This window comes from Chiroxiphia lanceolata, chromosome 8, assembly GCF_009829145.1.
Source record: "Chiroxiphia lanceolata isolate bChiLan1 chromosome 8, bChiLan1.pri, whole genome shotgun sequence".
NCBI lineage: Eukaryota > Metazoa > Chordata > Aves > Passeriformes > Pipridae > Chiroxiphia > Chiroxiphia lanceolata.
Window position 1 is genome coordinate 31,708,655 of NC_045644.1, and position 26,348 is coordinate 31,735,002.

At 48.5% G+C, this 26,348-nt stretch overlaps 2 protein-coding genes and 1 long non-coding RNA gene across 5 annotated transcripts in view; 1 reads left to right on the forward strand and 2 right to left on the reverse strand.

The window, feature by feature from the left end:
* The first annotated feature begins 1,259 nt into the window (after positions 1-1,259).
* Positions 1,260-4,378, forward strand: ADO (2-aminoethanethiol dioxygenase). Its single transcript, XM_032694357.1, has one exon. The coding sequence runs from the start codon at positions 1,284-1,286 to the stop codon at positions 2,016-2,018; it is 735 nt and encodes a 244-aa protein (XP_032550248.1). The 5' UTR covers positions 1,260-1,283; the 3' UTR covers positions 2,019-4,378.
* Positions 4,379-6,143: 1,765 nt separating this feature from the next.
* EGR2 (early growth response 2) lies at positions 6,144-8,822 on the reverse strand. The gene is made up of 2 exons (XM_032694356.1): positions 8,336-8,822; positions 6,144-8,032 (listed from the first exon to the last, which is right to left on the reverse strand). The coding sequence occupies exons 1-2, from the start codon at positions 8,799-8,801 to the stop codon at positions 6,834-6,836; spliced, it is 1,665 nt and encodes a 554-aa protein (XP_032550247.1). The 5' UTR covers positions 8,802-8,822; the 3' UTR covers positions 6,144-6,833.
* Positions 8,823-10,000: 1,178 nt separating this feature from the next.
* The window catches only part of LOC116789973, a 69,155-nt gene continuing 52,807 nt past the window's right edge, over positions 10,001-26,348 (reverse strand). Inside the window, exons 5-10 of one of the 3 annotated variants that reach the window (XR_004358210.1) lie at positions 25,794-25,970; positions 25,532-25,702; positions 24,776-24,845; positions 17,248-17,557; positions 13,999-14,134; positions 10,001-10,288 (exon numbers count right to left, since the gene is read on the reverse strand). This is a non-coding gene — a long non-coding RNA (uncharacterized LOC116789973). Of the gene's footprint in view, positions 10,289-13,998; positions 14,135-17,247; positions 17,558-24,775; positions 24,846-25,001; positions 25,703-25,793; positions 25,971-26,348 lie in introns of all 3 variants that reach the window. The other 2 variants (XR_004358209.1, XR_004358211.1) reach the window with 2 other exon arrangements.

Sequence of the window (26,348 nt, forward strand, 5' to 3'; positions counted from 1 at the left end):
ACTATAAGGCCACATATCTCTTACTAAAGTTTAATGCCTTTAATCAAGGAAACACAGTGGTTTACCTTGTTTTAAAATGAAATCTTTTAACTTGGCAGGCTGCAGCCCCTGCAGTCGTATTTGATTAAGTACTATCATTCAGCTGTTTTTCAGAATCCTAACCAGCTAGACCTACACCTACCATGGTACTTACATGCTGCAAAACCCACTCAAGTAATTTAACTCAAGGTGGTACATAGAGCCTGCAAATTTCTGTGACCAGAGCCTAACTTTGTTTACCAAATCTCAGCACTAACAGGTTAATTTCTGACTTAAAAACCAAGGATTTTCTTGGCATGATCTGCTACGCACAGTCACACCAATTAGAAAGAAGGTAATAGGATTGTTACCACAGATATATGAATTAAATAAAACGTTACACGTAATGCCCTGGCAGAATAAATGCTGTACCCTTTTTTTACATTAGCCTGAAACAACCACATGCAGGCTCCACCAGGCTGGAACCAAGCCAGAAGATTATCCATCCTTTCTGCCACACGTGGATTCTGTGATGATCAGTATCTGGAACTTCATGTGCTCGTCGGTTCATCTGTGGTTAAAGACAACGAATTCAGGCACAATCACACTCACAGGTGACCGCGAGGGGATGCGTGCCGGACAGCGCCTGCCGCGCAGCCCGACCTCGACCCAACACCGTAACGGGAGAGGCAGTGCTCGAGAGCTGAGATCTGATAAGTCTGCCCAAACGGCTTAGCCGTATCAAGCAGTCAGCGATAAAAAAATAAGTTGTTCGTGCAGTCGCTGCACGTCCGTGGCACCGCACCCGCGCTACTCTGCTCGGTTTCACACCGCTTAACTACCAGCCAAGCAACAAGTTGCTCCAGAGCCTTCTCGCCCTTCTCACGGCGGTGCGGGAGGCAACAGGCGACACCGGGGGGGGGCGGGGAGGGGGAGCTTATCACCGCGGCTTCCCCGGACACAGCACAGCCCCCGCACCGGCCGTGCCCCTGCCCGGGCAGACTCCTCCGGCTCTGGGGGAGCGGCCGCTCCCACCGCTTCCTCTCCTCTCATCTTCACCCCCCTCCCCCCGCGGCGTTGAACTGCGGCCACTTCACGCCCCTCACCTCCGCCGCCCTCCTTTTCCAGCTGCTAGTTCCTCCTCCCCCGGCCCGGACTACACTGCCCGTGGTGCCCGGCGGCGCCGCGACTGCGCGGCCGCCCGGGGGCGGAAGCGTTGCCGGGCCACGCCCGCCGCGGCCGGGCCGGGCCGAGGCGCCGCCGCCATGCCCCGGGACAACATGGCCTCCCTGATCCAGCGGGTGGCGCGGCAGGCGGGCCTCACCTTCCGTAGCCCGGCGGGCCCGGCCTTCGGCGAGAACCTGCACCGCCTGCAGCAGCTGCTGGACGAGGTGCGCGCCGAGGACTTGCACCTGGCGCCGCGGGGGCCGTCGGCCGCGGCGGCGGGCGGGGGTCCGCCGTGGGCTGGCGTGGTGCCGCCCGTCAGCTACATGCACATCTGCGAGACGGAGAGCTTCAGCATGGGCGTGTTCCTGCTGCGGAGCGGCGCCTGCATCCCGCTGCACGACCACCCGGGCATGAACGGCATGCTGAAGGTGCTGTACGGCACGCTGCGCATCGCCTGCATGGACACGCTGCCCGCCGCCGCCGCCGCCGCCCCGCCGCCCCCCGCCGCCGGCTCCGGGCCCTGCCTGCGCGCCCTGTTCCGCTCCCGCCAGCACTACACGCCCGCCTCGCCGCCCTGCCTGCTCTCGCCGCACACCGACAACCTCCACCAGATCGACGCCGTGGACGGGCCCGCCGCCTTCCTCGACATCCTGGCACCGCCCTACGACCCCCAGCACGGCCGGGACTGCCACTACTACCGGCTGCTGGAGGGGCCGCCGGCGGGCGCCGAGCCGCCCGCGCTGCCGCGGGAGGTGTGGCTGGTGGAGACCCCGCAGGCCGCCGACTTCTGGTGCGGGGGCGAGCCCTACCCCGGGCCCCGCGTCTATCTCTGAGCCGCCGGCGGCGGCGGCGGCCCGGGCCGGGCGGCGGCCGCTGGGACGATGCGCTCGCCCCGCCGGGAGAGGAGGGGAGGGGAGCGGAGCCTGCCCGGCCTCCCCCGCCCGGCCGCGCCCCAGGCCCCGCACAGCGGCACCGCGGGCACACGGAGCTCCGCGCCGGCCGAAGCTGCGCGGGTCACAGCCTTCCGCTGACCGCGGGCTGCATAAGTCGGGGGAAATAAAGCGCCAAGAACGTGCTTATGTCCGTTGGGCCGATGTGGGAGAGCAGCGCGGTTAAACTTCTGCTCAGCTGAAGGGTCGCGGGAATAATCCGGCATCCTATGTAAATGGTTAGGGCCGCACGTTAGGGAGGGAATTAAGGCTCTGAAGGGAGAGTCGATGCAATAAGAATTGCCGGCTTCCCCCGAAGGGGCTCCTGCCGCCAGAGCCAGCTGGCAGTGGTGGGCCAGGGGACTGTGCCCACCCAGCTTGGGCAAGGGGCTGGTCCAGCTGCAGCCTTTGGGGACTCAGTCTCCAGAGTGATTCTCAACAAGAGCTGTACCCTGGTAGCAAAAAAACAACCCAGAACAACTCCTGAGCCAGGACATGCTCCTCCAGTAAATGCCAGTGATCCCCAGGGCTGGAGTTAAGGGAATTCCCGCTCTGAAGGGATGCTGTCAAATTCAGAGTTACTTTTCAACAGTTATTTAAAGCGTTGTGTACAAGATCTCACTATTTCAACTGAGAATTACCGAGTGCATCTATGCATATTTCCTTCACCAAGGAGAAGGAGACTGTCAGCTGCTAATTAACCTCGCTTGGAACTTCTCACGCAGCGGAAGGTTGCAGAAGCTGTGGGCATCATAAAAGAAAAAACAACCCTCCACTGTTGTGGAAGCCGCTCTAGAAACACAGTGTATTTGCAAACCCTACACTTACAGCAGTGCATACCGTAGGTACTGATAACATTGGACCTGATGTCTTCTCTTTAAAGTGTGGTCTTTGTTTTTATATGGACAAGAGAACGCTTCAGGCTTTTGAAGCCTTGCCGTTTCCATCTTTATACTATTTATAAAGACTACTTTTTCATAAAGCTTTTAAATAAACATAGAGTAGAAGAGACACCAGGAATTTCACCTTGCTATGATGGAAGCGGCTTGGAGATGCAATTTGTCCATGGCAGGGAATGCAATCTTTCTAACATGGGAGAAACTTTTTCTACGAGTGAAATACTCCGTCTGTACTGCAGGGACTGGTCTCATGCCTGTTCATCATAACGCACACTTGGTACCACAAACCCAGGCCAGGGCAGCCTTGGCCATCTTACTTATGATGTGGCAATTCAAGTAAGAAAACATGATTACCAACCTCCTAAGTGACGTACCAACCTGCTCCAGCAATCATTCCACAACTGGCTTTAATTTTTCCATGCATTTATAAAAGCAGACTTGTTTTTCCTGTACAGTGGTTTGTATGTGAATTTTTAAATGATTCTGATATGGCATTGCTGCTTTTTTTGTCTTTTGTTTTTCTTTTTTTGGCCTGCAAAAGAATGAATGTAAAATACAGTCAGCATTATGCATGCATGGAATAATTCTTTTGCAAGGAAAAATTGGTAGAAATTATTTCAGGTGATTTCCATTTATTCTTGGAGCACTTTTTAAGTGTCTGATATTTCTGCAGCTGGCTTACCTGTTTTTCTTGGAATTCCCCTGCAGCTTAGCAGTAGTTAATGTTTAATGATTCTCAATCAAATGTAGTCATTAACTATAAGGCAATGCCTCCCTGTGTTACAGCCTGTTTCTACCTCTCTCTGATGCTAATAAAGACCATCATCTGTTTTCAGAAGTCCACAAAGAAGATAGCAGGGTGCGGGCCAACAGCTGTACTGGAAAAACAAACTGCGACAGAGAGCATTTTTTATCTCGTCTGCGCTATCCCCCCCTTAGGTCTTTCTGCTTGGTTTTTAATTTTTTTCCCTCCATGTGTAAAACCTGGTCAAGATGTTTAATGGGACAGGACTTTTAATGCATCTTTCCGAAGAGGACAGCATGGTCCCTTCCGCTGCAGAGTGCTGTTAGCAACCCTGGGAAAACGATTTCTTTTTGGTTTTTCTATTAAGGTGTTATCATCAAAGTATTAAAAGCTGAGAAAAATAGCAAAGAAAACCTCAAATGCATTAAGAAAAAGCGCCTCTATGTAACTTCTTGCTTACTCAGTAATTGAAACTTACTTCATATGTTCTGGATATCTGTAAGCAGAAGGTTTAAGTCTGTAATGCCGTTCCTTCTCTCTGCGGTCTGGTTATTGTGTTTTCACAACAGCAAAATTACTGTTATTGCTGAATTATAGAATAAATACAGGATATCTCACCACTGAGCAGTCATTACTTTGCTTCACAAGTACAACAGCCTTAAACCAAGTACAGTACAGAGCACTAGTTTCTTTTGCCTCACAGTCTGAACAGTGCAACCGGCCTTTCTTTGGGAGGTGAGATGTAGCACTGGGTTCTCAGCCCAAATCCTGCACCAGTGCCTTGCAGACAAATCCAGGCACATGCACTATTGGTGCTTTTGAAGCTGGCTCTTGCTGTAAGGCAAAGGCAGAGGTGTAGGACCGCTGGTACTGCTATGCAATATGACGTGTTCCTGTGGCTGTACACTAGTCACCAGCAAGGACCAGTTTCTTAATTCAGCTCTTTTACAATTTCTGTGGTGTTTACCTCATTTTTTGCTTTTGACTGAGGTTTTGATTTTGTAGCATGGCTTCAGACAGTAGTTGGGAGTGTGCAAGTGGAGCTTTGGATTGTGCGTCTGGGTAGCTGAGATACCAATTTTGTTCATGATGCTCTGGCTATGACCGAGCTGTGGTTATCCGAGGCTGTGGCGGTACATCCAGAAGCCCAGCAGGCTGAGAGCACTGGACCCCTGTCCTGCAGGCTAGTGGTGCTGACCGAGGAGGCTGCAGCTCCCATGTGACATCCCTCCAGCAGCAGGCTGTCATCTCTTGGGGGCCAGGAGCGCATGGGATCAGGTGGTGAAGCTGCAACACGGGAGGCAAAAGCTTACTTGAGCTGCTGAGGTAGATGGTGGGGCAGTGAGTGTGGCAGCTCTGGAGCTGGCGTTGTTCTGTGGCTTCTCCATCCCGCACAGGCTGGTCCATGACCAACTTTGGAAGTCTGCTTCCCATCTGATTCAGAACCAGGCATGTTGCTTCAGCTCCCGTTGGCTGCCTCTCTCAAACAAAGAGCAGCTGCCCCAAAAGCCAGCACCAGTTCCAGAATATGGGGAGCAGGACATTTCAGACAGAAAAAGCAGGTGCCACTGGGCTTTGCGCAGCGGGACCCGGCACTGGGGAAGCAGACACTGGGAGCCGCCAGGCAGCGGCTTTGCCCCCGCGCCCTGAGGTGCTGGGCTGTGGCATTAGTGCCGAGGTCCATCCTGCTCAGCTCACTTTTGCAGTGCGGCCACATCGGGGATCCCTGCGGCAGACGGCAAGCCCACTGGGGCCTGCACGGCCCTGCACCGACGGCAGGACCCGAGGGTGGGCCGAGGCTGGGATAACATCTTAAAAAACAATAATCAAAACAGGTTAAAAGAGAAAAAAAACCACAAACAAAAATAGAAGCGCTATGTTTCGGCCAGATGGGTTCGGCAGAAGCAGTCCGTCTGTGCCGCGGGGGTGAGCGCTGCCGCCCCGGGTCGCTGCGGAGCCCCCGGGCGCGGGCGCGGCCCCGCCTGCGCAGCCCCCGTGCCGCCGGGAGCCGCTTCCCCCGAGCGCGGCCGTCGGGGCGGCGGTACTCGCTGTTCCGGAGCCCACTCGCGGAGGCTGCCTGGGGCGGATCGTAACCGCGGAACAAAACAGAGAGTGAGTCAAAAATACCCACCCCGCTCCCGTGGTTAATATTATCCCGTCTCTCGTCTCCGAGGGAAATCCCCGCGCCCGAGAGCGAGTGTTTGTACGCCGGCGCCGGGGCCGCTGGTTTTCCGCGCCGAGGCGGTGCGGGGCTCCCAACGGACCCGGGCCGGGTTGCCCCGCAGCCTCCCGCCGCCGGGACCCCCTGGGGCCCAGGGACGAGGAGGGGACACCCCCGCCCCTGGGTCGGGCCAAGCAACCTAAGGAAATAAAGATGTCGATTTAGCATAATTAAGAGATTTATTTGTCGTCTTTTATAAACGTTGTAAGCACCTACCCTATTGTCGAAAAGTTTATTTACAGTGGCCAGAAAGATAGCCCCCCCCACACTCCTACCAGCCCCCGTTAGTGGTTGTGCATTATTCGTGTTACCTACGGCGCACTGGGTCCCGGCCGACCACGGGCGCCGGTCCCAGCCCGAGTATTTACATCCTGTCCCAAGTCCTACTACAAACGGAACACTTTTAAGTCACCAAAAAGAAAAACAAAAACAAAATCCCAAACCAGTGCGTACAAAAATATAGTCTCTAAAAAAAAAAAAAATCTCAATATTAATAGGCAGAAATGTACAGCCATACTAAAACCACGGAGGGGAAAACTTTACGGTCTCGGTGTCGCCGCTGTCGTCGGAGCGGATAGGTAAGGCACCCCCACACACATGCAGACAGGGGACCGGGCTCTACACCACACAAGGCACCAAGGACACCTCACCACGACGGCACTGCATGCATCCATCCTCCCGCCGCAGCCCCTATGTACACCCGCCGGCCCGGCCCGCTCTGGCCCGCCCCGGCCCGGGGGAGCCCCGCGGCGCCGCCAGGTGCTCGTCGCGCCCCGCCGGGCCCCGCTCCGCTCCGCTCCGCGCCCGCCGCGCTCGGCGGCGGCTCCGCGCTGGGTCCTGCGCGCCCCGCGCCGTCAGGGCGTCCGCGTCCGCGCCGCGCAGGGGGCCAGGGCCGCGCCGCTCCCGCCGCCGGGCTGCGGGCACCCGCCGCCGCCTGCCGCTCCTTTCCGCTCCTTCTGGCGCAGGTGGATCTTGGTGTGCCGCTTCCTCTCGTCGGAGCGGGCGAACTTCCTGCCACAGAAGTCGCAGGCAAAGGGCTTCTCGCCGGTGTGCGTGCGGATGTGGGTGGTGAGGTGGTCGCTGCGGCTGAAGTTCCGCATGCAGATGCGACACTGGAAGGGCTTGTGGCCCGTGTGGATGCGGATGTGCCGGGTGAGCTCGTCGGAGCGGGAGAAGCGGCGGTCGCAGCCCTCGGCGGGGCAGGGGTAGGGCCGTTCGTGGACCGGCGTCTTGCTGGGCCGGTTGGGGTACTTGCGGGGCCGCAGGATGGGCCGCAGCGGCAGGTGGTGCGGGCTGTAGGCGCCGGCGGGCAGCCGGGCTCCCGCACCCTCGCCCCCGCCGCCGGGAGCGCTGCCGGGGGCGGCGCCCGCCGGGGGCGCCCCCATGGTGAAGTTGCGGATGGTGGAGAGCGGCGTGAGGGGCGGCGGGACGCGGAGCGAGTCGAGGGGGCAGGGGAAGGGCTTGCGGTCGGGGCCAGGGTGCAGCTCCCGCTGGCACTGGGGCGGCGGGAAGAAGCCGCCGTACTCAGGGATCATGGTGAAGAGCCCGCCGTCGGCCGCCGCCGCCTTCGGGGAGGGGTAGGAGGGCGGCGGGGGAAAAGGCAGCGCCCCGCCGCCGGCGGCGGGCAGGAAAGCCGAGGAGGGGTCTTGCGGGTACAGGTCACCGCAGCCCGAGTAGGGCGGAGGCGGCGGCGAGTAGAGATGCTCCAGGTCGGCCGGCTGGCCCTGTGCCATGGTGCAGCCGAGGGCCCCGGCCAGCGGGTTGGGGGAGGCGGCGGAGGCGGCGGTGGCCGAGGAGGCGGCGGAGGAGGCGGAGGAGGCGGCAGAGGAGGTGGCGGAGGAGGGCGTGCTGACCCCCTGCAGGATCCCCGCGCTCACGATGTTGATGATGCCCTCGGGGTAGCAACCGGCGCCGGGGTACTGCGGGTCGATGGAGAATTTGCCCATGTAGGTGAAGGTCTGGTTGCGGGAAGCCGGGGCGTTGGGCGCGAAGCCGCCGCCGTAGGGCAGGTCCAGGGCCCGCTTGTCGCCCATGTCCACGTTGATCATGCCGTCTGGGGGGGCAAGGAGCAGGTCAGCCCTCCGCACCACCACCCGACACCGATCCCAGTCGCCGCCCGCGCGGGGCTGCGGCTCGCACATGTTGCGCTCCGGCTGCCGGAGGGCTCCGCGCCGACTGCAACTTTTCCCCCAGAGCCGGGCGCGGAGGCAGAGCTGCCGCGAGGGGCGGGGGGGACTCCAGCCGGCCACCGGGGCAGCCCCGCGGAGGGTCGTGGCACCCCGTCCCAGTCCGCCCCCCGCCCGCCACTCCGGGTCCCCGCCACCCTCCGTCCCGCACCTGCGCGGGCTCCGCTTACCTCCTGCCACACCGCTCATCTGGTCAAACGGCCCTGCCAGGTCGGCATTGGGGAAGATCGCCACCGAAGTTGGCAGCGCGGCCGAAATGTCATCCGCGGGGTAAATGCCCTCGGGGAGCTGGTGCACGAATCCGCCGAGGGTCACCGGGATCTTGTCCACCGCCTTGGCGGTCATCATGGGGGCAGTGGGGCGGCCGCGGGAGCGGCGCTCCCGGCCGGCGGTGGGCGCTCGGGGCGGGAAGGGGAGGGCGAGGAGGGGGCGCTTCCCCCTGCCTCCCACTACCGGCGCGGGGGGACGGCGGGGAGCCGGCGCGGCATGTGCGGGCGGGCGGCCGCCCCGTCGCGGCGGTGCGGTGGCCGCGATGCCCCGGGAGCGCCGCGCTCCCGCCGCAGCTCGCGCTGGAGGACAAGTCTGGCGGTAACTATTTATGGGGGCCCCCTGAATGCCCGGGACGTCACTGCCCATATAAGGACTGAGGAACGGGGCCCGGCGGTCACGTGGGCTCGGGCGTGCGGGACCCGCCGCCCCGCGCCTGCCCCGGCTCCCCCGCCCCGCACACCCCCCGCGCCCTGCGGGGGCGGCCCCGACCCGCCGCGGCCCCCGCCGCCGCCCGCCGCGCCGCACAGGGGGGTATTCCGGTGGCAGGCCCCTTGTCCTAAAAAGGCTAGGATCCGGCCCCGCCCCCCTGCCCTTTTTAGGGAACCCGTTCCGGAAAATTTTAAAAACGCTCGGAAAAACAGAGGAGGTCCCGGGGCCGCCCCGCCGGACCCCGCTCACTTTCTCAGCAGCCCGTAACCGCAAGCCGGTGTCGAGTCAGAAAACAGCCGCATTCACGGAATACAGCTTCTCCTTTCTTAAAGAAAAAATAATATTAAAAAAATATTTTTTGTTTTCTGAATTACGGGTGGAAAGAGCCGCCGAGCAGAGCGACTCGGCGGCGCTGCTTTTTTTGGAAAGTGTCTGATCTATATATACCGTCGCGAAAACGGAACTGCCCGCTCCCCCGTCGGTGGGTTGTTGTTGTACCGACGGGCACAACCGGGGACGGGACGGAGGGGGCTGCACTGCCCCCCCCGCTCCCCCACCACGCCCCCGTCCCATCCTGCCCCCGCCGCTCCCACCCTCCTCGGATCAACCTTTTGCTTCCACAGCTTTCATCCTCAGTAACATTTCCATTCCCACTTCTGCTTTCTTTCTCCATGATCTCCTCCATAACGAGGGTATCAAACCAAAGAGTGCTTAAATTCTTTTTTTTTTTCTCCAAAGTGCTAAAAATAACATCCCTTGTGCCTCCCTTCCCAGGAGAAGCCAATCTTTCATACGCTGTTCCCAAGCTTAGAGCTTGCAGCCCCTACATCTTCTTGCTGATGAGGGTGTCAGATGTAATTATTTTTAAAAGCTGTATCCCATGTCACTAATCTCATTTACTTGGGGATATTTCATCTCGTGGCTGTTTAGTCCTGCATTTAGGAAAGCAACTCTCACATATGGTCTGTAGCGTTTGAGGCCCTTTTTCAATGGTCTGCAGTAAAAATCCAACCCATTTGGATTTTTATCCAAATAATCCACATAACAACCCAAAGAGCAGCAAGATGTGGCAACATATGAAAGATGCTATGAGAGTGTGCACTCTTGTTCCAAAGCAACAAGCAGAGAATACATAGGAAGGATAAAACCTCTTTGCTTTCATTTTTAATTGCAGATACCAATATTTACAGGTCTAGTGCATTCCAGGGCTCGGGCATCCCTAAGGAACGTGCACTTACTTCTGCCTTCAGTCCCAAGCACTGTCACAGTGTCTCCCAGACCCCGTTTTATCCGTGCCACACACCTCACACCCCAGCTGAGAAAAGCTCTTTCAGTTCCTCCAATTCTGTTTCACTGCCTTTGATGATGCTCCAGGTTCACTACTTGTCCAGGCACTGCAGAGCCCAGGCTAGACAGGAGCGTCTCTGGAAAAGTGAAAGTTTTAGGGACATTAGTTGTACTTTCTAAGGAATAGTAGGCGTAAACATAGATATTTGCCTTTGTGGATGATCAGAGAAGTGTGCACAGTAACTAGTAAATATATAATAGTGTTTTTTAACATAGCTTTTTATTATCAGTCCTTTCTAGCATTTAATATATAGCCAATACAGTTTGACATATGAGATTTAGTGGAAAGAAAGCTTTCAGTGGGATTCTAGATATTTTTGTTTAAAAGACCCATCTCAATTTAAAAGTTAAATTGTGACAGAGAGACAAGTTCTGGGAAATTTGACTGAGAAGCAGGAGCAATTGTATTGTACCTTTCCATTACAGCTGAGCTGTAATTGGTCTAATCGCTACTATAAAAGAACAAAATATTGGAATCTGTTGTGCAGTGGGGCGAATTACTTTACATGAATTTGAGAAACAGTGCAGTATCCTCCTTACTGCAAAACATTGCTGATGTATCAGTTTTATGGATACTCTACCTAATTTTCCTGTATTGTTTCAAAATAGCACATGCCCACTGATGACACTAACTCATAATGCACACAGGAGAAAGAAGAACCAAGGTTCCACACCCCACCTCAATCTCAACACAAATCAATTCCACCTTTGAACTAACTTGGCTGATTTAATGTTCTTCTACTATGGAGAAGGATTTAATGAAAGACCAACGCAAATAAAATCCACTGTACCTCCTGGCTAACTTCACCTGAGGAATACTACTATAGTTGGGTTGGTTGGTTAATTTTAAAAGCCTTCTTAAGCATGGAGTAAATTATGTCTGATTTCCAGCCTTTCGAGGGACAATCAAATCACTCAGCATCTCTCAATGGTAGCTTTGTCTGAGTGGCAGCAGGATCTCATGTGGGGCAAGATGGAGACATAGTTAATGCTCGGTTTCAGGCAGATGTTGGCAGATGAGACTCCAATGTTTCTGGGCCCTTTTCAGATATTCTTGCTGTATTGCTTTGCATGTGCTTTGTGCCTTTGATCCCCGTTTGGCTGCTTACAGCAGACTCTGAGCATTGGACTGTCCACCTCGCGCTGACTTCAGTGAGCCTTATACGCAAAAATACCCTACTGATTTCTGTGGTTCCTATAAACCACGTGGTTTCATATGACAGGCATTGCTGGTGGAAATTGCCAAATCCCCACTCACACCAAGAGCCTCGAATGCGCCTGACACGTCTGACTGGATATAGCACTGACTGAGGAGGGTTCAGAGCTGAAGGGCAGAACTTCTATTCCCAATTTCTTTGAAACCAGGCTCCTTTGGATTTACTACATTTGCTCTTTTAACAAGTTGCTAGCTGACGCACTGGGATTCTATTTTCCTGCAGTCACTCTCTACCACAAGTACCTGAGACAGGAGCTGTAGAAATAAAATTGTCCTTGCCTCCATGAGTTGAGAGTGGCTGAGGAAGAAAAGGCAGCTCATCATCTGTGGAGCTGGCAACACATTTCACCAGTGTAACATCACACATTTGAGTCATCTCTCCAGGGGATTACTATGCTTTTGCAGCGAAACTCGACCGACCTCATGTGCTAACAGCAGTGATGCTGGTAGGCCTGCTTGGGAAATGCACTGTGCATCCTGCTGGTTTTGGGAATGTTAAGGCAGCCCCAGCTCAGCAGGTGTCCTCAGGAGTGGGAACTCAGGTGCAATCAGGGAGTTGTTTTCAGATAGGAAATGAGTGACCCTGTCCTCTGACGACAGCAAAGGACAACTGTCTGGGCTAGATTCATGTTGGGGTTGGTGCTTCTTTAACATTTCATATAAAAGAGATCTTCTTTCCAAAGCTGGATTTCAGAGTTTCCTAAATTTGTCCCTTTTCATTGGGGGTAGAAAGATTTGTCATGTCCTCACAGGATGAAATGCTTGTTTACTAATACCTTCTGTTTTGGCAGGGTGTCCCCTGGATTCCCAAGTTGCAGGCAAAAGCCACTTCCCTTCAGTCTACCCTGCCAGCCCCTCACAGGCCTGATACAGGCTCACAGCCTGTACTGGCCAGTCACCAAAACCTGGAATTCAGCCAGGGAAACCTGCTGTAAACGTGAAGGTACAGAAAACAGCTGCCTGACTGCTGGCATGCCGAGGAAATAGGATGGTTAAGGAGCAGAGGAGAAAGCATCCCAGTCTGCCCTTAATTACAGTGCCTTGAAACCACTCTGTGGTTTCCAGCCAAGCATGCTTGTTGTCTTAGGATGAATGCCTGTAAATTTGAAATAAGTAAATGACTTTATTGTGAGTATTTGGCTCAGGAGAGCCATAGCAGCATCCTGAAGGGCTATTTAAATGTCAATAACATTTTTTAATTCGGGCTATAGGAATGAAACAAACTCATGTGGAATCAGGAAGCTACTAGTTTAAGTTTGTGTGGCTGTGGACAAGTGTGTGTGGCAGAGCAAACTTCCAGTCAAATAAAAGCAACAACAAACTCGTTTGCTCAAAACTTATTCTCGTTATTAAACACGCAGAACATTTCCTGGATGTTCCCGTACACGGTTTCTAGCACACGTATTAAATCCGTAGTCCTAATTCCACTCACCCCGTTCGTTCCTCAGGGAACACCCGAGGGAGCGGGTGCTCCCAGCCGGCGGCGGGAGGGGAGCGGGGAGCGTGTGCGGGCTCCACTGCCCTCTCCTGGGGGAAGGCGCTGCCGGGAGCTAGCGAGGACTCGTCAGCCGAGCAAAAAGCGATGCGTTGGGCTGAGTGCTGCTGGTGTTTCACGGAATCACAGAATATGCTGCGTCGGAAGGGACTCACAAGGATCATCGAGTTCGACCCTTAGCCCTGCACAGGACCATCCCCAGGAGTCACACCATGTGTTCCAGAGTGTCATCCAAATGCTTCTTGAACTCTGCCAGCCTTGATGCTGTTCCCTGGGGAGCCCGTTCCAGTGCCCAACCACCCTTTGGGGGATGAACCTTTTTCTAATATCCAACCTAAACTTCCTCTGACACAACTTCAGGCCATTCCCTTGGGTCCTGTCACTGGTCACCACAGAGATCAGCATCTAACCCTTTTCCTCTTCCCCTCACGAGGAAATTGTAGACTGCAATAAGGTCTCCCCTTAGTCTCCTCTTCTCCAGCTGAACAGACCAAGTGACGCCTTTTCTGCTTTAGATTATACTTTGAAATATGGCATCGGGGAAAAAAAAAAAGGCTTTAGGGCTTTAAACTGAAAGTGAACAAGTTTAGATTAAATTCTTTATTGTGAAGGGGTGAGGTCCCAGCACCGGTTGCCCGAAGAAGCTGCAGCTGCCCCATCCCTGGAAGTGTTTCACCGTGTAACAGCACCCCTAAAGGTTTTCATCACAGTTGTGCTACCTATAGAGAGAATATAGCCCTGTGGAGTCAGAGATCCCAGCCACAGGCTGTGACTCTGCAGCCCCAAAGGTATCAAGATGGGGATCACATACTGCAGAGAGGTGCTGGGAGCAACCCACAGAGGGGCATCCCTGCTGGAAGGCTAAAATATCAGCTCTGCATGCTGCTTGCCAGGGGAACAAAGAAAAAAAAGAAAAGAAAAAAAGTTGCTTCTCATAACTGTGAAAATAACTGGGATACACATATCATTCATGAGACAAGACTCTCAAAATAACGACGATTTTGTTTCTGAATAGTGATAGTCTGCCTACTAAGCTTTGGATTCCAGTCCTTTCTTCCAAAACTAGTTTCACTTACCCTTGTATTTCCTGCTCTAATGTGTTTCCTGTGCTTTTTGTAAATACTGCCTTGTCCCATGGCTGGGCCTTTAGTCCAGAGAGAGATTAATTGAGCACATCTCTTAATGATGCGAGTGGCCTTCTTCCTTGAAGGGCTGAAATAAAAGAAGTATAGCAAGAGTCACATTTTCAGTTCTCCTGTTAGTCCCATTACCTAGTGTTTGAGTGCAGAGAAAGCTTGCCAGAAGGCTTTCTGGACACAGTTTGTAGGAAACAGTGCCTTCAGAACCGAGCACAGCTTTTAATCCTCAGCTGAGGAATAAGGTCAGGTATGGCACCTCTTTCCAGCAGACCAGCAGGGAAACTCTGGCACCATTTTCCAAGCAATCTTCTGAGAAGAGATACAGAAGAGCTCTGTGGGGTGTTTCTCAGAAACTTCCCACCCCTCCAGGGAAGCTGGAGCCACTCACAGGATTCCTAGATTGCCAGGCACTCGTTTGCCTTTGCCCTGTCTGTGTGCCACTTCTCAAAACCTGTTTCCATTTATGTCTCATTTCTCTGTGCTTTGGTCTTAAACCAGTCTGCCTTGAGCCTTGGAACCCCTCAGCTCTTTGCTCTGGGTAAGTCAGTCTGAGTTTGGTTCTGGCTTTTCCATATTTTTTTATCAGCATTTATTTTCTGCTCCTGAGGGCATGTCTGCATGCTCCAGTCTCACCATCCTGACTGTAAATCCCTGAGGACAAGGGTATTCAGGTTCATTTTCAGCAAAGTTAACCAATGGATGGTTTTCTGTCAGGAGCTGACAGCAAATGTTACTGGAGCAGAGAATTTAAAAAAAAAAAAAAGCCACAAGAGATTAAAATAAGCAAGATGTTTTGCTTTAAAATTTTTAGGGCCAGATCTTCAAGTGGTGTAAGTTAGCATAAGTTTTCTGATGCTATAACCTCTACAATCTGAGTGGAAGTCAAAATTTGATGTGATTTTATTTATGGTTTGGTTATTTGCAAGGCTAAAACTCCAGCTTCGCTGGGGGTGGGCATGGTCCTTTTCATTTTGTATTTGGGCTGCTGCCACCTGTTTTGCAGGAGTTTGTTTCTGTCTTTGATTTATTTTTCTCTGCTGTACTGCATTGGCCTTGTTCTTTCACCTCCCCTCTCATTCATGTATCTCTCTCTCTATTGTCCAACCTTTTCAGCTCTCTTTTCCCTCTTCCCCCTCCTGTCTTTCCTCTTCCTTGGTAGTTCCCCCTTATCTCAGCAATTGCTGCCAAGAGCTATATTTGGAATAGAGTGGGAACAAGCTATTCTTGTGACTTTACTTTGAAATAACTGGGAAGAGCAGTATGATTTTCTTTGAGCAAATATAAGATACATCGAGGAGAAAGCAGGCTAGTAAAGTCAAAACAACATCATTAGGGAATACCTGCCCAGCAGGTTCATCTTTCCCAACTCTCAGGATGACTTTACCAGTTATCAGTTCTTGTTTGCTCTGTTTTAGCTTTAAATCCTCCTTTTGTGCCAAGTTCCTCTCTCAGGTTAGTAACCTGAGGTGCTAACAAGGCCTAGCTTATCACCACAGTGTCTGGGCACTCATACATCAAGGGGAATGACTGCAACCTAAAATTTCAGATCCCAAAATTAGATGAACCAGGATATATATTTGTTTAACACCTGAACTCAATTCCGTTGCATCTTCTGGTGCAGTCACAGGATACTGTTACAGAGTCCCACTTATATGGGCTAGCACAGAAATATGCTGGGAGGAGCAACTTCCTATGGAGCAATATGATTTCTCCATGTCCTCTCACATTAATTATCTCTCATCACCACCTGTTCCTCATCCCCCCTGCCATTTAAACTACTCTAAGCAACATATTATCAAAGCCAGCAAGAAACAGAGCTACCTGAACAGGACAGCACAGAACGTATTGCTCCCTATGCCCCATATTTCTGTGTTTATACCATTAACTCCCACACTGGCAAATCAAACAAGAAATGAGGCCAAATGAGAAACTCGGCATCACATCTTAATGCTTTGTGCCTGTGCCAGAAGAAGACCCAAGTCTATTTGTCTACTCTCAAGTGAAGCTGGTTCTATTAAAACTGTATGGCTGTAACGTGTTTGTGTGTGAAACTGCTTCCTACAGGGGAAGATCCATGAAAATACATGCAGAAAGATCCAGGGACAAGAGCTTTCCTTATAAGTGGCTACTAAATGTTTGACAAGAAACTAGAAGGAAGTGATTCTTCCATCCATCAATGGCTTCCTGGCATTTTATAAACTAGCTAACAGAAATGGTCATGCTGACATGGTGCTTCCACAGCTGTGTCTGCAACAATTGTGAATAAGCTCAGTTTGCCAACAGAATAAAAGCCAATACCAATAACTTAGGAGGGCAAGGCAGATAGAGCTGTAATGCTTTTCTATCAGACCATGTAAGAGAAAAAGAGATCAGTCTTCAAGGAAACAGATTCTTTTCCATGTTCACACTGCTAGTACTGCCGCCACAATGCAGATCTTAAACATGCAGTGTATATCAATAACAAACAAGAGTCTAAGCAAAGGGAAAAATGAATGACCCAGGCTAAGAAGTGACATTTCAGTGCTACCAGTAATTCCCATCAGGGCTTGCCAAATGTCTCTGGGCTTCTGTCCCTTAAAACTGACAATATAACAACAATATAATAACAATACAATAACATTTCATACCGAATTAAGCACATGTGCAATGGCTAAGCACATTTCATTAGTATCGGATGAGTTTTGTGCTGCCATAGAAAGCACATATATTTTATTTATGTGTTCCCAAACTCAGGACAACAGACAAATGAACTTTGACATATTTAGAGAGCACTGCTAAATCTATGGTGAACTCAGAGTGCCCTCCAGTTACCTCTCATCCCCTGTCCCACTCTCACTATGCAAAAATCTTTAGTTTAAGGCTCACACGGCACTAAGGATACAGACCTGGGCTGGTTTGCTGAAGAGGTAACTAGCCCACAGCTGTATGTCCACAAACAAGTCTGCACTTACTGGCCCAGGGACCAGAAACTGCTTCCCAGGCTCAGGAGTGCCAGTGTGCCTTTGCTTTCTATTACTGAGCAGATGCAGATGTGACTGAGGCTTGGCTGCACCAAGACTGGAACTAAATCCTGCTAGGAAAGCCACAAAGTCGGCTTTCCTCAGCCTCCCTGGACTGGACCAGTTGAGAAGATCAGCATTTTCTGGGCCTTTCTACCACCATTCAGAATGAAGGGAATTTTCATACCCATAGTTCGAGTCCTTGCCCATGGTGTGTGATGTGCTGGATTCATCCCTCTTTTCTTCCTAGAAGCAGCTCAGCCCATTTCTTTCACCTTGTAGGATGGCACCCAAAACCATGTTTCAGAGTTATTCTAGGGCCTCCCTGTGCCTTTCTCACTGGGCTTTACGTTAATTGAGCCAGCTGGACCGTCTCCACACTGGAGGTCAGGGTACCTGCCAGGAGAAGGCCAAGATCCAGTAGGAAGACATAACTTGTGTCTCAGTTTCTGCACTGCGGTGTCAAGCAGGCCACGAGGAGCTGACAGGCTGTGCATCTGGAGAAGGGTAAATGAGAAAACTTTAAGCGCTACATTTACAATTATTAATCTGCAGTTACAACTACAACCTGAAAGTACTTTCCAGGCATCCAAGGATGGAGAATCACTGTTGCCATATCCCACAAGTGGGAAGAGAAGGTGTGAAGAAGGAGCTGTGCCACACAGATGATGTTTTTCACTTCAATCCATAAGAGATATCAAAGAACAGGAGGTATTGACCCTGTGATATACAACGGACCCTCTTTAAAGCTATGCTGAATAATCATAACCATATCAAAAACCCTATCCTGTGGTTCAGGACAGCACTTGTGCTGGAGCACACTAAAAACACCATCTCTGCCACATGCCTGGACAGTTGACCAGGCATGCCATGGACTTTGCAGGTTTTCTGATAAGCACACTTACTGAAACACAATTTAAAGTCGACAACGTGTCTAAAAACACACATAATGTCACAGGAGGAATGAAATGTTGCTTCCCCCTCTCTCCCCCAAACTCATTACAGGCTAAGGAAAAATAATGTATGGAGAATAATACTTCACCATCTAAAGAGTTTTTCTGGTTTCTAAATCTAGTGAAGAGTCATTGTATATTTTGACAGAAAAATGGATCAAAATAATAAAGTGAATACAAAATTATATTGCTGTCAATAATTTAATTTACACAAAATAGCACTGTGACATGGTAATTGTTATATATGATGCAGCATTCAGTATAATATTTGGAGAATGCATTATAGAAAGTCAACATTTAACTACTAAAATCAACTTACATAATCAAAGCTGTCAGGGAATCTTTACAGTTTTATATTAATTTGAATGTAATTTACCATAGAGGTGTCATTCTTAGAGGTGCTTACAATAGTTAATGATCTCTGCATTTCCATTATAAAATCCTATTTTCAAAGGTTTATAACTTGGTCTTAAGAACTCTCAGCCCTCTGGCACATTTTCCTTTTCCTTAAAAAAACTACGTTTTAAACTTTTCTCTCAGAGCAGATAGTGTGGTTACTTTCCAAATCCATTTTGAGGATTTGCTAATTTGCTGCTTACTACCCAGGGATGTCAGAAAAAGAAAGGTCCTTCACAGCAGAAGACGTTACAGTTACATTGTCTTCTTCCATTTTCCTGAGTATATTACCCCTCAGGCCGTTTTTCTTGCTGAAGTGTCTGAGTATCTCCCAATATTGTGTCCAAACCTCCATCACTCCATCTCTCTTTCCCATGTTGCTGCCATTAAGCTTTCTCCCAGGTCCTTCCCCTAATCTCAGACTTGGACTCCTGGTTCTGTTCTGTCTCTTCTCACAGATGTCCACATTTATGCTGGCAGCTGGAACCTGGAACTTCCATCACACCCATCAGTCAGTGGCCTTTCCTGGCTGCACAGTCCTTCAGCCTCACACCTTTTTTTCAAGCTGCAGCCCTAGTTCACTTTTCCAGCTCACTAGAAGACCAACAATTAGTTTTGCTCCAGCAAGTACATTTCTCTCCCTGATCCTTCATGCTTGATTCATATCAGACACTACCCATCAACCACCCCAGACCTGCTCTGTCAGTCGATTGGTGATTTTTGGTTTCCCAGCCACGGGAACTGTGCAGCCCCAAGGCACTAAAGTTGTCCAGGGGGTAGGACACTGCAAACCAATTGTCCACAAACACATTGTTACAGGTCATTCCCAAAAACAGAATTTGAAAGGCAAATGGTCAACACAAAGTTATTATCCATTATAAAACCAAAGCAAATAATTACTTTGCTTTGGTAGACCTGCTCCAGTTCACAGGTCTAGTTTTTCCCAAATCCTGCTCAAATTCACTTTTTTTTTTCCTCCCGTGTTAGCCAGCTGTCATTTTGGATCCCCCATCTTTCTGTAACCTCAGTGCTGTTAGACCAGACATGTTTGAGCCAACATGTACAACTACCCATAATCTAAATCATCACTACCATATAAACATTTAGATTTACGCTGAAGTAGTTTTGTCGCTTGTCCAGGATCTCTTTATTTTCTCTGCAAGACAAGAGCATTTTAAAGTATTTGTGATGCTCTATTCTAGCCATTCTGCCTTGCTATGGCCTCTTTTGTCCAGTGCCAACACTTAGCCAAAACATTTCCTTTCTGTTTTTCCATCATTGCCATTTCCCCCTTTAAAAAAAAAAAAATAAAGAATGTACTAGTTTCTAATAATTCAATGATGTCACAGATAAGATGGGATGATGGACTTGATTCAAGAAAAATGTGCTCATATTTAGACTGGATAGAACAGGTGACTAACTCAGTGAAAGGGCAGATAACAATGAGAAAGACAACACTGGGAGTATTCTGTTTGATCTTTCAGATTCATAATTTAGTGATACAAAGAAACTCTAGAAATCACTTCTGTTTTTCCCAGGGGATATGCAGCTGGACATAAGCAGGATGAGTGTTTGGCTAAATTATATTTTAAAGAAGCATTTGACACACTTCAGATCTTCATTCTGGTTTTGGGAAAAAAAAAACTAGAAGACTGACTGTAGCATGGACTATTGCCTGAAAGCTCCGGATGTTATTTCATCATTCTTTGTGTTGAGAAAACAGAACTGGAAGATGAAACTTTAAAACTGTCAGAAAAGCCAGGAACTGTATAGATCTCTTCTCCAGTAGAATGAATGGGACCTGACAGGCACAGGAGCTTAGAGGACAATCTTCCAGACTGGATGACGATTCTTGAATTTTCAGTGTCCCCCACAGAAAAATCTACCAGACCAGTTTATCTCCATTCAATATTTTTACTCCTTGAATCTCAATGAGGAGGTTTTCCTCTGATGTAGGTAGTGCTGCCTGCTCTCCCGAGGTTGACGCCCACTTCATTCAAGTATTCCTAGTGCAGCAGGGATGTTAGTGGCTACTGGCTTGCAGCCAACATCCCACACATTTCCTCCGCAGCAAAAATGCCTTAATTCTGACCCACTGCCTTTCAAGTAGATAGTGAAAAAAAAATCAGTCACAAAGAGCTTTGCTTTTATCTGTATTTCTCCTTCAGAAAGATCTGAGAAAAACGTCAGACATTGTTCTTTTCTTTTTCAAGGTCCACGGTCAGCGAGAGTGAGGTTTGGTGCTGCTGTTAGAGCCTGAGCCCAAGAAGAAGCTAAAGGCATTCAGACCCTTGCACTTAGGGATTTGGGTAAAGGAGTTTTAGGCAGGGTAAGTGCCCAGGGGGTGGACCACAGTGCCTGCCCTTGTGCCAGTGGCCGCATCCAGCACTTCTGCTCAGCAGCTCTCCTGAACACCATTCTTTCTGAATCAGTTCAGCCATCACCTATGGTAGGAGCTTGTGTTTCTCAAGCAGGGCACTGAAGAGAGATCAAAAGGGACAGTGGGTTTTGGCTCCTGGTGGAAGTTTTCCATGATCAGCACAGAAAGGAGGAACACTGCTGATATTACCTAGAGCTGTGGGCAGTGTGTCCCAAGCCCAGCATCTGAATGGGCAAGAAGACAATGCACCACCACTGAATCTGAGATGGGACAAATTAGGCAACCCACATGCATTTTTAGACCCACAAAAGCCAAGCACATACGTGAGTTTAAGACCAGCGCCCAGAAAATGGGATATAGTGGAACAAAGTTGTTTACTCACAATTCTGTTGCACATAACCCTAAGGGAAAACAGCACAGACAAACAGGTCTTATATTTGATAATCTGGCCAAGCGGACATGAGGGGAGGTGCAGCGGTGCCCATAGGGGAACGTGGAGCCCAAAGTTACAGTACAAGGAGGGTTGGAATCAAAAGCCAGGGAGAAAAGGGCTGGCAAACCATAGAGTTAACTTCCAGTGGTGCCGTCAGGATAAAAGAAAGATAAACTACTCTCCAAGTTAGCAAGTTAGGTAGTGAGAAATATTTGAGGCAAGATGTTAATAAATAAATATAAATCAAAAAGGTATCAGGAAAGAAAATCCCAAAGAGAAATACAGTCTAGGAAAAATCACCAACAAGTGGAAGGCAGATGGCCAAATCTTATCATACAAAGATACTCTGCTTCATTCAGTAGAACAAGAAAGTCTGGATGACTATAAATAAGAAAGATAATTAAATGGAATGGAAGGAGTTAATTAAAGAAATTATTACGCTGACCTTGCATAAATAAAGTTTCAAATGTTGCACACATGCTAATTTGAGGAATAGGATAAGTATGGAGACAATTAAAAATATTCACTCCTTTACACTGGGATAAAGGTAGAACCTGAATGGAGGTTAGATGTATTTGATACTGTTCATCTGATTATCATCTTGGAAAAAATTACATGGAAACTGATGTGGCAATATCCTGAATTCAAGGAGAATTGCAAAACGTACAGATGAACTCAAGGAACACAACTAAAATGGTAAAATGAGCATAGGTTAAAACACAAGCTGCAGAAAGCTGACAGCAGGAATGACTTCAGAAAAAACAAGGATAGGTAAATTGGATAAAACAGAGGAAAAGACTGGCACCCATCATCACCATGACACTTGCATTACATCTCACTTCCAAGTGCAGAGTCTAATTTGGGAGAAGGCAAGCAGCAGAATATGCTCTTTTATAGGGAAAAAAAGGCTTCTTTCTTTTGTAAGTTCCTGTGTCAGTAGCCATTTTATGGGGCTGCCAATCATGGCAAATCAACTGAAAAGCCAGATCATTTTCTAAAGCATCTACCTTCCTAGAGAAAGATTTTCAAGTTGACTGTGTACAATCCAGCTGCTGCTTTTAATCTTTCCCTGACAACAGTAGTTGTTTTATTACTCTGACAGTCATTTTTAGCCCATGAATAGTACCACAGTCCTTGCAAGATAGGAAAATTCTTTTGATCTACAATTTCATAAGGTTTAGCAATGGACAAAGGATTTTTCCAGTATACTTGATCACACACTTGCTGAAGTTTAGGCTTAGAGGCAATAAAAAACCACTGAGCCACCCCTTTGGAGATAAGCAAAAATCCTTTTTGATGAGTAATGACTGCCAGAAAAAAATTAGTTTATTATAAAAATACTACTTTCTAATAGAAAAGTAAAAATCAGGTTACTCCTGAAATAACTTTGATTCATTGCCACGATCACTTTTCACTTTCACACTGTTTTAATATGGTATGATCTGGAGGATAGAAAATATGGATGCAAGGTAGGCATAAGTGTATAAAAGGAAGGTGCTTCAAGATATCTGTAATAACTGAGAGAAACCAGGAGAAGACTCAGGCAGACACAGCAGTTTTCCAGCATAATGACTTGTTCTATTTGCTGTGCAAGTAAGAACTGTATGTTTTGTGCAGCCTGAAATACTCTACAAACTCTAAAATAAAATATATTTCTAAATAAAAATAGAAAGCCATTCAATAACTATTTTGAGTGAAAAAGTAATTGAAAATTGTAATAAAAATCTGTAATTTTTATTAGTGCAGGCTGCAGTACTTTGAGCACTTACACATATGTTAAACTTCTCACACATGTGCATCCCATTTTCTTGTCCTATTCACACTGGAACCCATTCTGGTTTTCCTTATGTATAAGGAATTAAAACAGAAGGCCTTTGTGATAGTAAAGTGTAAGGATAATGGTTCCAGGACGGCTATCAATTTAGCAGCTAGTCAGCTGACTACATAGCTACCTATGGGGAATATTTAGATAAGGTGCTGAATTGGAGTCTAACTTCTTTAAATTCTTTACTTTGAAAACTCCAAGTCCATTGGCACAGCCAATTTCCATAAAGACATTCCTCTCCAAAAATCTACACCAGGCTTAAAATTTAAAGAGTAAAAAGAAACAATTTTATTTTTGGTTGGGTGCAGTTAGAAATCAGTCATCTTAATACTTAGGTTGATCAGAAGGGAATTACAGAGGATTAAAGGATGAACAGGAGTTCTTCTTCCGCTCCCTGCATTGTTCAGTTGTTCACAACTCTAGTTATACAGAAACATTGGATTTCATACCTTTTGCTAGACAGTTTCTATTTATATTCTCTTAAAATTTCCACAAAATTCCCCAAAAATCACATTTTCTGGCAAAATGCCAGCCTGACTCCTACAGTCTAACATTCACAACACAAATACTTTGCCTCAGAATTTTCAAATAAACAACTTAGGTTTGGTTTCATTAAATTCTTTGGACAATATATTGAGATGTCTCTATGCAATCACTAAAAAATTTTAAGTCCTCCACAATCAGCTAAAACTGACTCCAGTGTCACTGACCTTGAGGAATCAGCTCTCAGTGCAAGCAAAGATCTTCACTTCTGTTTCTCCAGTTTGCCAGATCTCTAAATGAAAAACTTTTTAAAGGGTTATCTTTGCTCTAAACACTTCAAACTGTATTTTTAGCCCACTGTTTTGAAATAATGCACATTTCTGAGCTCTACATGTCCAAGATTTTTCTTTCCATTTTTTCCTCCGAATTAGGAAGACTCAGAGGAAAGAATCTAGCCACTGTTGTTTGCTAATTATGTTCAAAAATTGCTACAGAACATCAACCTCTTGCATCAGACCATGCCTGGAATTGCAACTTTCTCAATGTTTTACCACTCAGTGCTGTTAACTGAGTTATTCCCTGCCATTATCAACTCTTGGACTTTCCCTTTAAGACCTCAGTCCATTACAGTGGGAAAGATGCAGGAAACACGGACACGTGTTTCTGCATCCTTCCTGCCACATCTTGCAAAGTGCTTAAGGCATTGTGCAACAAAAATGAATGAAAATTGGAAAGCACAAGCAGAGCTGTGCTCTGATAACCCATGCAAACTGCAGCTCACGTAGGTGGCCTCTTCTCTGAGAACTGTCAATAACTAAAGAGAGGTCTGGCTCCAAGCCCTGCTGGAGCCAGGAGCAGTTAACACCCCGAGCTAAGGTGCAGGCCTTGACTGCTCCCAGCACAGCACTGCCTGGGGACTTTCTGCCACCCCAGACTGCCATGGTGCAGCTGACAGGCAGCTCATTGCACGGACAGGGCAGCAGAACCACAGCGCCTGCAGGGACTTCCTGCAAGTGGGACTGGTAAAGGTTCAGGGAGCACAGACTTCCCCACCAGGACCAATCTGTTGTCTTCAGTCATATTTATTTAACTGATGATCTACGTCTGCAAAAGCATCAGCTTCACAACAAATTATTCATTAAAAATCTAGCTCCGTGCTTTCTGCTTTCCAACGCTGACTTTAAGGATATTTCATCTAATAAATCTGAAGTAGGAATGAATAAACAAATGTGGCATTATACTAACCTCATTAATTATGCATCAACTACATGGTGCTGGAAGTACACACAATACTGGGAGCTCATGGAAGATGAGTCTGCAAAAAGGAAAGATTATTATCTATTGTCATGATCAGAAACCTCATTTTGCTTTAAGCTTCATCTGTTTTGGGTGGTTTGACTGAAAAATGTATTAATAATTTCCAAGTTGTGGCTGACTGATTTAAAATATTTCAACATTCTGTACACTGTACCTAAAACCAAAGTCTTCCTAGTGTGGTGTTCTGTCTCTTCATTTGTAAAATACAGCTGTTTCTTCATCATTCTATGTGGGACCAGAGAAACACTTCAGAGCTTTTCTCTTTGGAAAGGGTAGAAAGAAAGAAAAAAGGAGAGTTCCCTTCCCAACAGCAAATAAAAGGCCCAGTCTCTTGGCATCAACTCACTGACTCAGATCATCTCTTGGAGAAGGAGACAAATGTTGTCTTCTGCATTACAGTCCCAGCAGAAGCTTTTCTGCATAGTGAAGCAAATCATAAACATAAGGCCCTCATTAGCAGAAAAAGCTTTTCCAGGAACAGAATAGTGACTGGGAAATCATCTGATTCCTGGACAAGCGGCATTTCAGCCATCAGCCCCAAGACAAAGGGAAGGGGGAGGCCAAGGGCTCTGGCACTAAGCTGTGTTCATAAGGACCTTCCTGCAAAACCTCTTCCAGGCACGTGCAGGACAGTATATGCTTTCACTCAGGTCATTCAGGCTCAGCACCCCTACAACATCCCACCTTTCTCCTTGATGTGACAGCAACTTCTGCAACAGGCACACTCCCACACTTTTCTGGGAAGGAAGGATGCTTGTTTTCTCCTGGCTGCAGAGTCTGAAGTATCTGCCAATATTCAGCACTGCTGTAACAAGGGCTCTGTTGCAAAATGCAGGTCGGTGCTCTCTCAGTTTCCTGGTAATCCAAGAAAGAAATTGTTCTGAGGTAAAAAAACCAAAAGAGTTTAAACAACCAATAAGGACTTGCATAGTTACCACCCTTCCACCTCAATTCTCTGTCATTTTTTCAGCAATCAGGCCAGGCCAGTGTGTTGCAGCATCATCCCAACAGTTGGCATGAGCACAGTCAATTGCCCTTCCTCCCAGTTCCCATCTTCTGCCTCAAATCAGAAACTGCTTTGTAGTACTGGAGACAAGGAAGCATCCTCCTCTGGTTAGAGGTGCTGCATACATATAAAGAAAAGGATGAAAAATTAAAAATATGTCTGTAGCATTTGTATAGGTTATACCCACATATATATGTATATATAGATATATAGCATTTGTATGGATCTAGCTTGTTATCCAAAATTTCTTACATGTAAATAAGAGAGCATTTGTCTTGTGTTTTGGGGCAGTTGGTTTCTCACTCAAATATATGAGGCTGCATTACAGCTACAAATGTTTCTTTTGAGCAGTTAACACTGCAACAGTTCGAAAATATCTGTGCAAACATTTTACAAATGATGTTCTTAAGGCTTGCATTAGGGTATTATTGTAGCTAAACCCGATGGACTGAAACAGTATCACCTCTGTTAAACCTCATCCATTTTCTATGAACA